Source organism: Parasteatoda tepidariorum, chromosome 5 (genome assembly GCF_982258835.1).
Source record: "Parasteatoda tepidariorum strain Cologne lab strain chromosome 5, Ptep-v5.0, whole genome shotgun sequence".
Classification (NCBI taxonomy): Eukaryota; Metazoa; Arthropoda; class Arachnida; order Araneae; family Theridiidae; genus Parasteatoda; species Parasteatoda tepidariorum.
In genome coordinates, this window is record NC_141759.1 from 68,969,547 (window position 1) to 68,986,479 (window position 16,933).

Here is a 16,933-nt window from a genome sequence, read left to right on the forward strand (position 1 = left end):
TGTATTAAAAAAAATGTATAAATATATATCAGGGAAAATAAATTTTGTTTTTTTTAATCATATCATGTAATGCATAAGTTCATTTTAAAATAAATTCTAACAAAATAGAAAAAAAAAAAAAAAAATAAAACTAATGCTAACAAAATGCTCCAATTAAATATTTTAAAGAAAATTTATGGGGTTTAAACAAAAATCATCAGGAGTTTCAGGACAAAATTTACTACAGCCCTCTTCTTCAAAACACAAAAAATCTTATTTTCATATTTTGTAAAAACCTTTAATCAAAATTGTATTTATTAGAGATACATAAGGGATTTCTCTTCCATATTTCTTTTAAATATTTGATTATTCATACTAGTTATTCATATTCATACTAGTTATTTAATTAGCAAATATGGAAGACACGTAATAAATAAACACATTTAGACCAAAAATTATCAATTAAAAAATATAACCAGTCAACCCAATTATGAGTGCCTCACTTGGAAAGAGAGGATGTCCTCTCCACCCTGAATAGAAATTCTAACTGGTAAGCACTGATTATATAAAATAAATGATAGGTGAATAAATTTTATATTTCTGACTTTAAAATCTGTTTATGAACAAAGAAAACTAATAAAACTAATTATTTGTCATATCATGCATTTAGTTTTGGTGTTAAAATACAAACAAAATTGCCAAACAAAAGTAATGTTTCAGGAATCCATATTTTATATCTGCTTTCCAGTAAGCATAGGTGCCACTCAAAAAAAATTTCATGATGAACTTACATTTTGAGTAGTTAACACAGTTTAGCGTTGGTCAACAGAAGTTTAAAAAATTTATTACTAAATAATTGCGAAAGACACCTTTCCATGAAAATAGCCAATATATTAACAACTTGCTTGATCTTTCTTTTTTAAATATATTTTTCTAAATTTTTCTTTTTTACATCAAACAAAAGAAAAATAAAATCTACATCATATTTTTTTGCACCCCATTTGCTGAATAATAAACTACCATTTTTTTTCTCGAAGCTTTTCATATCTCTACTTATTTCACCTCATCATAATAAATTTTTAGTCCTAGCACTATAATTTAAAAAAAAAAAAAAAAAAAAAAAAAAAAAACAATCTCAATTTCAGCATTTTATTTTGATTCTCTAAGCATTTCTAAAGATTAGGGGAAAAAACTCAAGCAGATTCAGACCAAACATTAGAATATGTTCTATCATTCCAATTTTTTCATTATTTTGCAATAATTACGAAAAATAATTTTTGCTTTAACAAGTAATAATTTTTTTAAACTATTATTGGCCAAAAACATAAATTTTTTTTAAAAAAAAGATTTTTTTTTTACCAATTCATAAAACAAATTGAAAAAAGATTTATTGTAGAATAGAATTTAGCCCACTGTTTTTTCTCACCCATGTGTAAGACTAAATAGAGTTGATGCTAAATTTTATGCACAACAATATACACGTGAAATGCAGAATTCCCTATAACCCAGAAAAATGCATGTTACTCTTACTTGAGGAAAAAATAATTTTGTGGTTTCTTTCTCAATACAAAGACCTAAACATTATTTATGTGTTTTTCTTCTTCCTCTCATTGTCAGCAGAAATTACAAATCACAAATTTGACCACTCCATATGCATGTATGCATAATATACATGAACACGTGAATATCGTTCATTTAATTTTTTAGTATAACCCATAATATATATATATATATATATATTCATGAGATATTTGCATTGAAAAGTTTCTGAATGACATAGATTTTAGAGATACAAAGAAAGCCAAGTAAAAAGTAATACAAAGTAAATTAATAACTAGTTTTATGCCTTCAAAAAACTCTTGAAATTAAAGAAATAGAAACTGATTTATATATGGAATAATTTTTAATAAAAATTAAACACTTTAAAAAAAATATCAGCATTTTGTCAAAATTAGGTAAGGACAAAAAGGTTGAAACTAGTTACAAGAGTCAATAAATTGCTTTTTTTGTGTGATTTTGTGCTTGCAGAAAGATTTTATATTTATTTTGTCTAAGTCTGTCCATATGCTTGGATGAGATTCTTTTCCAAAATGTTATCTCTCTAATTTAGTTACTCTTGAAATTTAAAAGGGATTCTTTTTACTGACAAAGAAAATTTAAATTTAGTGTTTTAACCTTTACTACAATAAAAAAGAAAGAAAAAAAACAAGAAAAGGAAAAAACAAAACAAATTTTTTGGGATAAAATGCTTATTTAATATGCAAACAGCTTGAAAATGATAACTGATTTTAAAATCTACTGCTTAAAGATTTATAAAGAATTTAATTTAACAGTTTAATAAATCTGATACCCATGAACATAGTATGTTTGGGGCATATTCTATCAGTTCAGACCCTTGTGGGGCTTTGCACTTTTATGAGCCACTATGTGAAAAAAAAATACAAATAAAACATTGCAGTCTTACTAGAGATGTCGCACAAAGAGAGAATAAAATAAAATGTCAGTGTTTTAATCCTGGAAATAACTAAATGAAATAGATTGAATAATTCAGTCAACTTTTTAAATTTAAATATAGTGTAAGTGCAAGCACTGGATTGTAAAGCATGCACAATTCCAATAAGTTTATGATCTGAGAGAAGAGGAAATAATAGGCTATCATTTGATCTAATAAGTGTTTCATCACATTTCAATAAGCTTTAAACTGTTTGCTGTGTTAATTTTTCAATTTAGTCTAGCAAATATCTTAGGAATAACTGTATTGTACTACTATGAAATGCTAATAATGGAACATTAGCTAAAAGGGTTAATGGCATGAAGATTAAAAATATGAAATCATCAAAATGTCCACAAAGGCAATTTTTTCTTTCTTTTTAGGTAACAATATTCATAGGACAAATCCTTAAAAGCAAGGCCCCAGGACAGATTTTATAATATGAATCCTTCAAACACAAAAAGTATAGTCCTCAACCCAAATTTTGTCTTAAGCCTCTTTCAAACACAGTAGTTTACACTTAGGCAATTTAAACATCAGTTTGCATTAATTTACTAAATTATTTTAACTTTTAATATTTCTATGCATAATTGCTTATACTTCTATTGTAATAAACTGTTGATATAAAGTAAATATGAAAAGTTCCTTCAGTGAAATTTTGGAATATTGAAAAGATAATTTTATACAAAAAGAGGTAACTTTAATTTATATAAAACACATCACAATTTAAAATATAACACTTTTAATTAATTTCAATCTAGCCAATACGCTATTATATAATTACAATTTACTAGTAAAAAATACATATGCAATTTAAAAACTAAGGTCTCATTATACAAGTTGTTTATTCTAAATTTTACAACAAAAGAATTATATACTAGAAATTAAAATGCATGGAACAAACAAATAATAGAAGATATGAATAACTTGAAAGTTTAATAAAAGCCTTATTAATTTCAACATAAGAGAGAAAAAAAGTATTTAATGCTAAATGTATTTTTATATTATTAGATAAGTTTTTTAAAAGTTTATGATCTTATTAAGCAAAGAAAGATTTGAAAGAAGAAAAAAAATTATATCCACTATGTAAATTCTAATGCATAAATGCAAAACAATTAAATTATAATTTACCTGGAATTTTCAAATTAACAACTCAACAAGCACTCCAATAAATTTACACAAAGTCTACCCACAAAATTCTTAAAATGTCCCTTCTTTTTGCCACTGGATACTCTGAAAGCAATAAAAAATTGCATCATGAACAAACTATGCGGATCAACACATAATTCATTTTAAAATCATTAAGACTTATAAACTTGCGTAATAACTAAACATTCAGTACGCGCCGTATTTGACAAAATGACAACACTTTTGACATAAAGCGTGCCAATTCTAAAAAAAGGTCACAATAGATTGCCAAAGGACAACATAAAAACAAACGAAGATCACAATAATAAAAGAAAGATTCGGAAAGAATACAAACCTTGTAGGAAAAACAAAACTTTTTGGATGGCTGGAAATTAAGTTATTCTTTGAGAGAAGTTAAAAAGTGTTGGACGAACTCAAGAGAGTATTAAATACTGACTAAAGAAAGAATAAATGAAAATGACAAGTTCAACTTTTAATAAAACAAGAAGTAGAAAGAATAATTTTAGTTGTTGCCATATTTATGACTTTTATTTTTTATGCAATGAAGCAGATGCGAATTTCGATCTTAAACTGAGTTTTTGCTATTACAATAAAAACAAATTGCTATTATAACTATTTATAATTAAAACTAATTCAAAAATTTTAAGAATTTTGAAATGAAAAATAATATCGATAAATTTGATTATCGAAATAATTCATCGATAAGTTTGATTGTAAATATTTCGATACCGATACTATTTCTAGCATGTTTATCTTCTAAACCGGTCGATTTAAAAATATATTTTGAATGAAATTTTACTTTTTCAAATGAATGATACAAATTTAACGCTCACAAATTTCTAAAGCCATTCAATTTAAACCTCTGCAGCAAAATATTTTTATTGATTATTTGTTTCGACGAAAAATAACTGCAATTTACTACTTTTGTTTCTTGCCTTCAAGATTGTTTTGGCTTTCGTCTTGATTATGTTGATTATATTAATCATTAATAAAAACTGAACTTTTCTATAAGTTTATTTTTTAATAGTGACCTTTTTTTCAATAGTTTCGTAAAACAGCTATTGATACTATTTTGAGATATTGCTGTAATATCTTGCAAATTATCTTTTGAGTAGAAATGATATCTATGAAGATTCCGATCTTTTTTAAGTATCATAGATAAACTTATCATTTAAGTACCTTTCTGAATGAATGATGCAACTATTCCGTGTAGACATTCGTAATCTAATTATTTTATTCAAAGATATGATAACTTTCTTCAAAGTAACTTACCATTTGGTAAAAGTTAGAAAGAAGAGTAAGTGCGTTTTATTATTCTAGGTACTTCAAAGTTTGTATTCTAGGTACTTCAAAATTTGTGACTCGTTTTTCACATTAAAACTCCACAGTTTATTTTTTCGTAGTTTTTATTAAATTTAAAATTGTAGATTAAATAAAAAATTTGCATTAATTAATATAATTTTATTTTGATAAATAATTTATTATAAATTATAATATTATTAGGCCGTATGTAACAGTTCCTTTGAATCTTTCAATGATAAAAATTGAACTAGAATACTTTTAAATACTGCACTTAAGAGATAAGTCAAATTAAATAAACTTCACAAGTCACTTTTAGAGTATGGACAGGTTATTTTGCTGCCTATTCCTGCCTTAAATATTTATATTTTTATACACTTGATGTATATCGGTTGGCCATATACAAGACAATTCAACTATTTCTTAAAATTTTCTATTTTATTTAATTTTTTGTGAACATCAATTTTGTTCTGGGAGATATTTCGTATCGTGATCTGTCACACCAACTACAATCGCCAAGCTGCCTAATGGATTTCAAACTTACAAATTGAAAAAACAAAACAAAAAAAGCATGTAGATGTTTGCCGGGTGGTTATGAGTTATACCTTTCTAGTTGGTCCGTTTCTGTGATTTTTTTTTTTTAGTTTCTTGTGCACCATTGTCCAGAAGTTGCCAAGACTTGGCGATTATTCTGCCTCAGATCACGATAGAAAAATCTCCTCTTGTTCAGTGCCTAAAGAAACGAATAAGATAAAAAATTTCTTTAAAAAAAGTTGGAGGAGGTCAACATTTTTTTGGTGACTTTTCGCTTGTACCAAACTAATCAAAATTCTTTAATTAACTTAATAAAATGAATTATTAAAATATTACTTTATTAAAATTATATTTTTCTAATAGTAATTATATTGTATGAGTTGCTATCAAATAAATGTTTAAATATTTTTGTATGGTCGCTTAAAAATCAACAACCTACAACTTTTGTGAAATGAATAGGTTGTCTCATTGTCTCTTCAAGCTTTAATATTTATATTTCTTTAAGCTTGAAATAGAAGCTTTTTTTTAAATTAAAAATAAATAAGTTTATCATTATGAAAGTAATTATATCTTATCTGATATTAGACAACTTATCAAAACTCTTATGATTTGCTAAATTTTAATTTAAAAATAGTTTTATGTTTTTTTTTTCTTTTCTAATAACAACCACAGTAGAAGAACTATTGGGCATGACAATAAGTGCCGCAGATTTATTTTAGTTTTGGAGAAAATTAAAATCCAAATTTAATTTTTTTTGCAGACACAATTACTTGATGACTTCTTTTAGTTGACCTAAAAGAACTAAAAGAAGTCATTCTTTTCTGTATTGCTCTTGTATTTTCATCTGTTAAAATCATTTGCATTAAGGCTTTATAGCTGTTTTTTAAAGAAAATTTGTAAGTGTTGGCTGTATCATCTTTGGCAAAACCTTCGAGTTGACATGATCTGAAATGTTTTGTGGTTCCTTTACATTCTATTTCAGTTTTCAGAACTATGTTGTATCTGAAATTTTGGTTATTTCAGGTTGAATTTCAAGTTCATAAAAAGCATTTCATATTTCATTCTGTGAATATTCAATGAATGAAACTTATTGAATTGAACTATGAATTATATCGTGAAGCCATGATTTTATTGAATGAAGTTATGTATTCATTTTTTCCTTCAGCAAGATTATTAATATACATAGTTGCATTTTTTTTAACGAAAACTTTTTTTTATTACACTGCGTGTTAATTTTTTTTTTAATAACTACATTTAATACTTTATTTTTAGATTTATCTGATGATTTGCATTTATGGGGTTACAAGGATTACCACCAAAGCAAGGTCTATATGATCCCCAGTTTGAAAAAGAAGCTTGTGGTGTTGGTTTTGTTGTAAATATCAATGGGATAGCTTCACACAAAGTAATTTCCTTAATTAATGGTTATTCTTTTCAAATTAAGTATGGGTTACAATTTAAAAAAAACAAATTCTTTCATATTAAGTTTTTATATTGAAAAATTTTTGATGTAATTTATTTTTTAAAACTCAGGTTGATAAGGTTCTATTATTTTAAGTTTCCAATTTTGTTGTGCAATGATGCAATAGTTTAATGTAACTGTTATAATTGTCTAATGTAGGAGTTCTTAGACTTTTCATCCTTTGATCTCGCTATATGTCAAATTTAAGTTATGTCAGTTTTACAACAATTTTAGTTTTAATTATAAATGTTTAACTATTTCTTGTCTAAATTTTTCTTTTGAAATATAAATGAATATGTCATAAATAAAAGTATGTTATTTTTCTAGAAGTTTGATAAAGTTTAATTTTAGAAATACATGATCTAATTTTAAACAAACATTAATTGAAACAAAATGTTATTATAAAATTAAAATTCATTACAAAAATGTATATGCATGTCAAAGAGCATATTAAATAGCTTAATATAGCTTCATAATGACATGAGTATTTAATAGCTTAATAACTTATTAAATGCTCACGGCAAAATTTTAACATCAAAAAAGGAGAGGCAAAATGATGATCAAAGAAAAATTGTTAATATACTAATTATTTTTCAAGGAAAAAAAATAAACAAACTCTTGTACAAGAATGTTTGAATTATAACATAATAAATAGTTTTGAATTAATCCTTTCTTGATGTGAACGAGATTGTGTGAAGAAAATCTTATCCTTCCTTAATTTTTGTTAACTTTAATTCAGCTAAATTTTTGTTATTTCAGCTAATTCAAGATGCTGAAACCATATCTAAGCGCCTGGAGCACAGAGGGGCTCGAGCTGGGGATAACAACACTGGTGATGGTGCTGGCATTATGACATCCATTCCACACGAGTTTTATCGACTTTCATTAAGGTTCTAATTTTTTTTATAGAACAAAAAATAATCAAACATTTTGTTTTAGTAGTTTATACGCTGCTTTCCAAAATATTGAAGTTTATCATTATATTATAATAGTAGCATTAACTGCCTTATTGTAGAAGTCTAATTTTGCATGTGAAAACTTTTACCATATTTGGAAACTGTATCACATCCAAACATTTTAGACTTTGTAATTTATAACAATGCTGTTTTTTTTTAATCAACAATAATTATAAGTCAAATTTTAATGAATAGTTCCTTTCTTAACTTTTGAGTTTAATCAATACATTTTAAGTTAATATGCACGTTTTTATTGTTGTGTAAATTCTGCATAATCTTCTATAATCTGCGCAACATCAATTCGAAATGTTGCATTTATTTTAATAAAAAAGAGATATATTCTAAATGATTTTAGATTTTTATACATGATAAAAATTAACTTTTAAATTTCTTTTAATTCAAATAGCTTTTAAAAATTTTGTATGGTTTTAGATTGCACCATTTTCTAAAGCTTCATTTAAATTCTAACAGCTTTAAAAGGGTGACATCTGTTGTATTTGATTACTGTATCTTGCAAGAACAGTTAAAATGTCTTAACCAAGTCTTTAAACGACATTTAAGGGGCATTTAAATGACAATTGACTATCATTGAATGCGTTAAATGTGTGTGCTTTAAAATATGTTAATAGTTTTTGAATGATAAAATTTTCTTTGACTTATATAATAAAAATTTTTTATTCATCTAATGGCCAGTCTTAGAAAAAAGTGAAAAACTTTCTGCAAACACAAAATTTAAATTATAATGCTTTACAAGCAATTTATTGTGTCTTGTAACTAGCCGCTACCTAATTTTGATGAAATTTGTTAAAAAAATAACCGATTTTTTTTAAAAAAAGTGTTTTCATTTTCATAAAACTCTATATTGATTGCTATGCATACCAGCAGATTTTTCTTTCAATTTAAGTTTTTTGAAGACATGAAACTAGTTATTGACTTAACAAATTTTTTGTTATTGTATCAAATTTTTTTAAAATTGACTGCAGTGTAGAATGTAGAAATTTTGATCATTTATTTATGTATATATTGTATATTTATTATACACTGTACATGTCTATAATGTATAATCAAAATACATATGCATTGTATATTTTTTTAGCCTACTTTACAATTCAGTATATTCTAATAATAAAAGAGGGACAGTTTAAAAAAGTCATAGATAAGTCAATTTTCTAGTATTTTTGTGCAATAAAAAATTATTACTTGACAGATTTTGGATGGATTGATTGTACTTGTAGGGAATTTACATGAATAGCTTGTTTCTTATAAGTAGAATGAACAACATTAATTTTATCTCTAAAAAAAGTATGTAATATTCTTTTTGTGGGAAGTTTTTCTGGTTATGTGAGCAAAAGTTAGCTTATTAATCTTTTCTACATATTCAGTGAGATAAACTGTAATAGCTGTCCAAATAGGTGCTAATGATTAAATAATGTATTTTAAAATTGTAGCTTTTATGTTTTATTTTTGTTGTTGATTATTAACTAATTTTAATAATAACCTATTAATAACATTAAATTAAAAAAAAAGTTTGCTGCCATTATTCATGAGTTTTTCAGTTTATAATTTAAAAGTTATTCATGATATTAAATATATTTCAAATATAGACTGATTCTTAATAAATTTTTATTTCAGGAAAGAGTTGCGTGTTGATTTACCACCAAAAGGAAAATATGCGACTGGTATTATTTTTATGGAATCATCTGAAGAGACTAGCGTAAAATATCATTTTGAAAAAATTGTTGAAGAAGTTGGCTTACAAGTACTTTAATATATTTTTAATGTCATTTTTATAAAATATTTTTCTTAAGTAAATTAGTAACTATCCTTTAATAACCTAGATGTAATGATTCTAAGTTTCATTGGTTTTTTAAAATCAAGTTTATTATTAGATTTTAATAGACTACTATCAATATTTGTTAATTTGTGTGTGTAAAAGTATTTTTTGTGCTATAAAAAGTAAATATTTTTCATCAAATTATTCTATTTTAATTCTATACTATTTATTAATTATTTTATTTGTAAATTATTCTATTAAAATAATCTTTAAATATTAAAAGCATTAATTTTTTTTTTAAAATTAAAAACTTTCCAAAAATTTTCCAAAATCATGTAAGTTATAATTATTCTATATTTAGTGTGTCTGCATTTATAATAAAATGTTTTATTAAAAATTTTGGTGCAACTTCATATATTTTAAGTTTAATAACTTTACTAGATAATGAACATACTCTTAAGTTGGAATAAAAATGAGAATCCATTGTGCCAAACGATAAAAATAATATTGAGCTTTCAGTTTCTTAAATTGCATTGCTAACTAGTTTGACATTTCAGTGTAAAAAAAAAAAGAAGGATAAATTTTTCTAACTTTTAGAGAGACTTTTCTTATAGTTTTTAAATATGTTGGAATCTCATGCAGTTATTCAAAGAATTTTATAACCCTTCGGCATTTATTTTAGTGTAATAAAATTTAAACTATAATAAAATTCTATATTTTTTTTACTGAGACTTTTCTTGTATTTTAAAATGTTTGTGAATTTTATCCAGTTGCTATTCAAATAATTTTCAAGCCCATATGGTACTGCTAAACGGACATATATTCTTAACAATATAATCCTTATATAATTTTATTTATGCCTTATGATGTTAATTTGAACAAAAAGTAAGCTAAAATTTGCCTATTTCTCTTGGTTTATGCAAACTAATAAGAGACGAAAATCTATATTAAAACTACCAAATATTCATAATGAGTAGGTGATTGTTTATTTAACCCCTTAACGATTGGTTAATTTTCAAGAAAATGTTCATAAAATTGCCTATTTTTTTATGCACGTATATTATACATGTATTTGATTAGTGCTGACATCCAGTTTAAAATAAACTAACTATCTACAATTACCTTGATAAATATCCTGGTACTGCCATCTGGTGTGTAAAATGAGAAATGAAATGTTTTCCGGGCAAAAGAAATGAATTAGTTTTATTCTTATTGGAGCGTTACTACCGAACAGTCCAGCCCGGGAATATCACGGGAGCAAGACATGGAGGGCGAAACCTCACCCCGTCATTTTCATGGGAGCGAGAAGGAAGGGGTTAATTATAAGTATTTGTGAGTTTTAATGCTTGTTTTTACTCTTATTATCATCATCTCTAAGTTTCTTATATGACAAGCATCAATTCTTAATAAGACAAACTAATTAAAAATTTTTACTTCATTTAATACAAATTTCATTTTAGGTTTTATGCTGGAGAAATATTGAAGTTGATAATAGCTCTCTTGGTGCAGTTGCCAAATCATCTGAACCAATGATGCAGCAAATTTTTATAACTGCAGAGAATTTAAATAATAAAACCTTCAAAGAAAAGGTTCTATTTTATTTAAGCTTTTCCTTTATTTTCACTTTTATTTAAACTATGTATAATGAAATGTGCAAATTTTTTGAATTATGTACTAAATTTTTTTAGCTGCCATGTTTAATCATTCCTTATTTTATACCTCAAAATTTTAAGAACTTGCTAATAAAATAAACAAAATAATGTTTATTATACTTCAAATTATTTTATTTTGTAGGATAAGAAAAATCAATTGAACAATGAAATAAATTGTATAAAGAAGTTAAAAATTGGAATATGACATGGGTATATTTTCAATGTTTGTACCAGGCAAAAATTTCTCTTTGGTACCAGGTACCCAAACCAAGTTTTTAATCCTCAAACCCAGCCAGTTTTACTGGATCTGGTGCTGGGCAACATTGATTTATACCATATTCATGTAGCCACAACCATATTCAGATTTATAGTAACCTTAAAACTATTCATAAAAATAATTGTTTTGTAAATCCATGTACTTCACCAATTTCTAAATGATGCTAATTTCTAAATAAATATTCATGTAGCCACAACCATATTCAGATTTATAGTAACCTTAAAACTATTCATAAAAATAATTGTTTTGTAAATCCATGTACTTCACCAATTTCTAAATGATGCTAATTTCTAAATAAATATTCATGTAGCCGCAACCATATTCAGATTTATAGTAACCTTAAAACTATTCATAAAAATAATTGTTTTGTAAATCCATGTACTTCACCAATTTCTAAATGATGCTAATTTCTAAATAAAGCTGAAATGGTTTAGAGACAACAAATTTTACTCTTGTGCAAAATTTTAATTCAAGGAAGCCTCGGTAAAGTGAACACCATTTTACATCACTCAGCAGAAAACACGTTTGGAACCATGTTATTATATTTTCATTATAAGTTAATTTTTTTTATTGAAAGGAAACATGTATGAATAAAATTGGTCTTCAGCAACTTTAAACTAAATTTTTGTTAGAAAACTTGTTTTTTATTTGTTAACTCAATGAATTCAAAGTAAGTAACAAAATGAATTCCAACCAGTCTGGTTAAAGTTGTCTTACCCTCTGGTTAACCATGGGAGGTTTTTGTGGTTTTATTCTTTATGTAACACAAATACGGGGTAGTTTCACAGATAAAGTTTTTCATGAAAGCCAATTTGCCTTTCTTTGTTGCTTTATCTAGGTGATACTTTATCTTTTGGGGATTCAAAAATGCTAGGATATGGAGATGGAATTGTAACATTAATGCCAGCAAAACAGCTATTTGAAATTTTTATTCAACATTGATTATATGATAAAATTTCTGACTGAGTATCAGAAAGATTTATCAATTACTAAGGTAGATCTTATTGTGCATAAATTATATTTATAGTTATTGGATGATTAAAAATTAAACTCTGATATTTAAAAGATTTTTCATTTAATAAATCATCATTTTATTATTTTTTTTTAAATATTGTACATTAATGAATGCTATTAAAAATTTAAGTAAATCAAATGGAAAATTAATTATTTATAAAGTCCACTATTAACAAATAATTCTTCTACGTATTAGAGTTTTATGTTTAATCTTTCTACATCCAAACAGTAATCCCAATTTTTGTTCAGAAATATTTTTCAGAATTTTGTTTAAAAAAATAATCTAAAAATGAAAGTATGTTTTTATTTATATAGCTGTACAAAAATTTCCTTTGAACTATATCTTGTAAAATATTTGTTGATTGAAAATATATGATTTTTAAATTTTGCATAAATGCTATAATATCTGGTCAGGTAATAAATTTTTTTTCTTCATGTAATTGGTTTTATAAAATATTCAATTTTAACCAAGTACACAGACCTGGTAAAACATATTTAGTTAAATAACTAATTGAGAGCTTTTGTGTACAATCTGTAATAGGTATGGTAAAATCTATTAAAATACTTCACTTTACTGTGTTGGTTTACCAAAGTTTAGCAAACTGTAATTAGTTAAGGTTGCACGTAATAATGAATATAAATGATGTTGTATTATAATTACAATTGTAGTTATATGGAAATGATTTCAAGTAATAATGACAAACAATAAATAATTATGATTATGTGTATATAGATCTTTTGTAATCTCGATTAAAGTAATCAAAATCAATGATTAAAATTAGCTTTTAAAAATTCAAATATATCTTATGGAATTTCAAAAGCAATTTTTCAAATTTTTTTAAAATTCTATTTACATTTCTATCTAATTTATAATTAGCTATTCAAAAGTGAAATTTATTATATTTTGTTTCAACTTTAATTTTTTTCCGAAGGTGTACCTCTTACAAAAATCTTCTACTCATCGATTGCAAAAGTATTTCACTTGTTTTTACATTTGCAGTTTATCCACAGAAACTGTTGTTTACAAAGTAAGCTATATTCCATTCAATCCTATAAAATAAAGTTTTTATTCTCTTTTTTAAATGTTAGCTTCTTATTTTTTGCTAAATCTGTATTAACTGCAAATTTTATTGATTTTTATTTGCTTACAGGGACAGCTTACTTCATCACAATTGTGGTCCTATTTTAAAGATCTACAAGATACTAGTTACACTACTTACTTAGCCATTGTACATGCTCGGTTTTCAACCAACACTTTTCCTACTTGGGATAGAGCTCATCCATTAAGGTTTTTATATTTATTTTATTTTTTTATGATTAGTACCAATACATGCAGTAATTTATTATGCTTTGACCATAAATTACATTATTTTTTTAATTTGTTCAAGTTATTTTAAAGGATTCATTCTATATCGTGATTATATGATTAAGGATTAATATTTATTAAGGGGCCAGGATAGCCTGGTTGGTAGGCTCTGGGCCCATGTTCAAGAGGTTGTGGGTTCAATCCCCGCCGGCCGAAGACTCCCCGAGTAGTAAATGGTTGCAGATGCACGTTAAATCTGTCGAGTCGCAAAGTCCTCCACATTCCCATAGCAAACTATATCTCTGGGGATACTGATCCAGGAGTTTCCTTGTCTTCTGGATTGATTGAAAATTACAAGGCTATGGAGTTGAACATTAGTAGTCATAAACCCAAAATTGGGTCGGCTATTAAACAACAGTTATAAAATAAAATAAAATAATAATTTGTTAATGATTTATGATTAATAATGTGTTAATGAGTTGTAATTAATTTAAATGAGTTTAGGACAAATTTTTGAACATTTTAAACAGTGTCAATAGTTATTTAAAGTTAATGCCTTTTTCAAACTGAAGATATTTTTGAAGAAATCTTGAGGTGATTTTTGAATTATTTAAGCTGTTATCATTTTTGAAAGTTGTATATTGCATCAACTTGGCAAAGTTTAAAGTGAAGCTTTCCCTTATCAACCAGTTGTTGGTCATGGGAGTCCTGTGGTTTAGAGCTCCACAATTTCTTGACCAATAGCATGATGGTGGCATTGTGTTTTGCACTGGTCGTCTTTGTTGTAAGTAGACAGGCTTCACACCATCACCAGGAATAAACCCTGCTCCTTTACAATAATAACTCAGTGCCTAAACTATTGCGTTATCAGAAAAAAGGCTTGTTTTATATAAAATAACAATTTGAATGTAATTTTTTTCCCAGTCCTAATCACGCCTTTGCTTTTTAAAAGAAAATGTACGAATAGAAAATTGATTTTAATCTTCAATTAATCTCATTTCTTATTAAAAATTTTTCTGTTATGTGTTACATAATATACTTAAACAAATCTAGTAAAAAGTTGAGTTTGATTTAAAATGTCTGTGACTCAAAATGTGACTATTATTTTTGAAAATGCATAAAGAAATGTTTTAAACAATTATTTTTTTTTTGCAAGAATGAAAATAAAAATAAAAATTTTATAGTTAAGTGGTGATAGAAGAACTTGGACAGAATTTTATTTAAAGAGATGACATGCTTTTATTATTTGATACTTATATGCCTGCTTTTGTACAAAAAAAAACAAACAAAAAAACATTGAATGATTATTAATTAACACAAAACAGGATTTTAGAAGTTAAGCTTATCAAAAAAAAGATTAATTAAACTCAAATTTATTAAATCATCACAAAATGATGCAATTGATAGTTAAATACTCATCATAGTACATAGTTAACACAGGATAGTCAAGTTTTACTTCAACCTAGCAATTTTTATGATTATTTGGTACTTTAGTATGTAACTTAAATTTTTTAATTTCGTTCACCATATGATATTATTTTTGCTTATAGAAGTACTTTTTAGAATCACAATAAGCAAAATAACATATGGTTCTAGATTTACAGAATTCTATTTCAGTGATGTCGAACCCTGCATGGCACCCACATTGATTTTACTTCTGCTGATTGATTTTACTTTAAAATAAAAACCAGCATTAAAATCTCCATGAAATTCGCTTTTGATTAAATAGAGCTGCCAGCAAACAAGCGTCACAGATGTTATCTTTTAAATAATTTGAAGGAAAAAGCATTGCAGTTTTTAATTGCAATGATGAATGATGTTATTATTAAACGAAAAATTTGTTTTCACAGTCCCTTGGAAACAGATTAAAAATTAGGATTGGATTGGGGTTAAAACTGTCACTGATAAGGATTGGGGTTAAAACTGTCACTGATAAGGATTGGGTTTAAAACTACCACTCACATCAGCTGTCAGAATGTCGGGATTATAGCTTAAAAGGTTCCATAGTGAGGAACAAAAGCAGACAAACTCTTATTTTTATTATTATAAATTTTCAATCATTCCTTCGTGATCTAAAATAGCTCACAACAATTCTGAACACATTCTTTAATATTCTCATTATTTTGACCATACAAATTTATAACCACATTTTCTGAAATTGTAAAATTTATATGTCCTTACTAAGGACTAATAGAGAACACATATATTATAACTAAAGAAGAGTTTTGATTTATATGCTGTGCATGTTATTATATATTTTTTTTGTTTTTTGAGAAATTAATAAATAGTTCCGAAAACATTAATTTCTAATTGATTGTTTTTATTTTTTTATTATTTAGATATTTAGCTCATAATGGGGAAATCAATACTTTGCATGGTAATGTAAATCTGATGAGGGCACGAGAAGGTGTGATGAAAAGCTCCATATATAAAGATGACTTGAAAAAGATATTTCCTGTTGTTGAACCAAATATGTCTGACTCAGGAAGTTTGGATAATGTTTTAGAATTTCTAGTTATGGCTGGTCACCGCTCTTTACCTGAAGTAATTACTATTCACTGCGTGAAAAAAACAAACAAACAAAAACATCTAAATAGCTTTTTATCTATTGGTGAAATTTTAAAGTTTTAACATGCCTTCTTATTGGTTTGAAGGAGTGATCTGAAATATACAAATTAATTAGGGTATATTTTTTGAGCAATGAAATAAAAAAAACTTACTTTCTCCTAATAAATATACCTATATATATTTATATTGATAACACTTTTAGGTTCCCTTGTCTCAGGACCAAAGCTTAAAATTATGACTTTTTTGAGGTTGATTAACTTATAAACTATTTGGTTGATTCCATTCAAATATTGTATTTTTCATTTAAAATTACACGATTCTAAATAAGGTAAAGAATTTGCATTCCTCATAATTTAAAAAATGTTTCACTGCTATTAAATTGAATTTAAAAAATAATAGTCTTTAAAAAATTGTACTGCATGTGAAATTATCTTTCAGTAAAAGTTTTAGAGTTGTGTGCATATCTTTCATT

General features: G+C 25.7%; 2 protein-coding genes across 5 annotated transcripts in view; one reads left to right on the plus strand and one right to left on the minus strand.

Moving 5' to 3' along the window:
• The window catches only part of LOC107444753 (monocarboxylate transporter 12), a 41,215-nt gene extending 37,100 nt beyond the window's left edge, over positions 1-4,115 (minus strand). Inside the window, exons 1-2 of the mRNA XM_016058976.4 lie at positions 3,954-4,115; positions 3,602-3,703 (exon numbers count right to left, since the gene is read on the minus strand). The gene's annotated coding sequence lies outside the window, so the exon portion shown is untranslated. The remainder of the gene's footprint in view (positions 1-3,601; positions 3,704-3,953) is intronic.
• LOC107444591 (uncharacterized) overlaps positions 1-16,933 on the plus strand; it is a 78,720-nt gene that overhangs the window by 1,043 nt on the left and 60,744 nt on the right. For 3 of the 4 annotated variants that reach the window (XM_043040411.3, XM_087164161.1, XM_087164162.1), the window contains exons 1-8: positions 4,356-4,916; positions 6,725-6,857; positions 7,674-7,804; positions 9,503-9,629; positions 11,105-11,233; positions 13,520-13,615; positions 13,739-13,875; positions 16,233-16,437. In XM_043040411.3, coding sequence (XP_042896345.2) covers positions 6,747-6,857; positions 7,674-7,804; positions 9,503-9,629; positions 11,105-11,233; positions 13,520-13,615; positions 13,739-13,875; positions 16,233-16,437 — 936 coding nt within the window. In that variant the 5' untranslated portion in view covers positions 4,356-4,916; positions 6,725-6,746. Of the gene's footprint in view, positions 1-4,355; positions 4,917-6,724; positions 6,858-7,673; positions 7,805-9,502; positions 9,630-11,104; positions 11,234-13,519; positions 13,616-13,738; positions 13,876-16,232; positions 16,438-16,933 lie in introns of those variants that run through there. The other variant, XM_087164160.1, reaches the window with a different exon arrangement.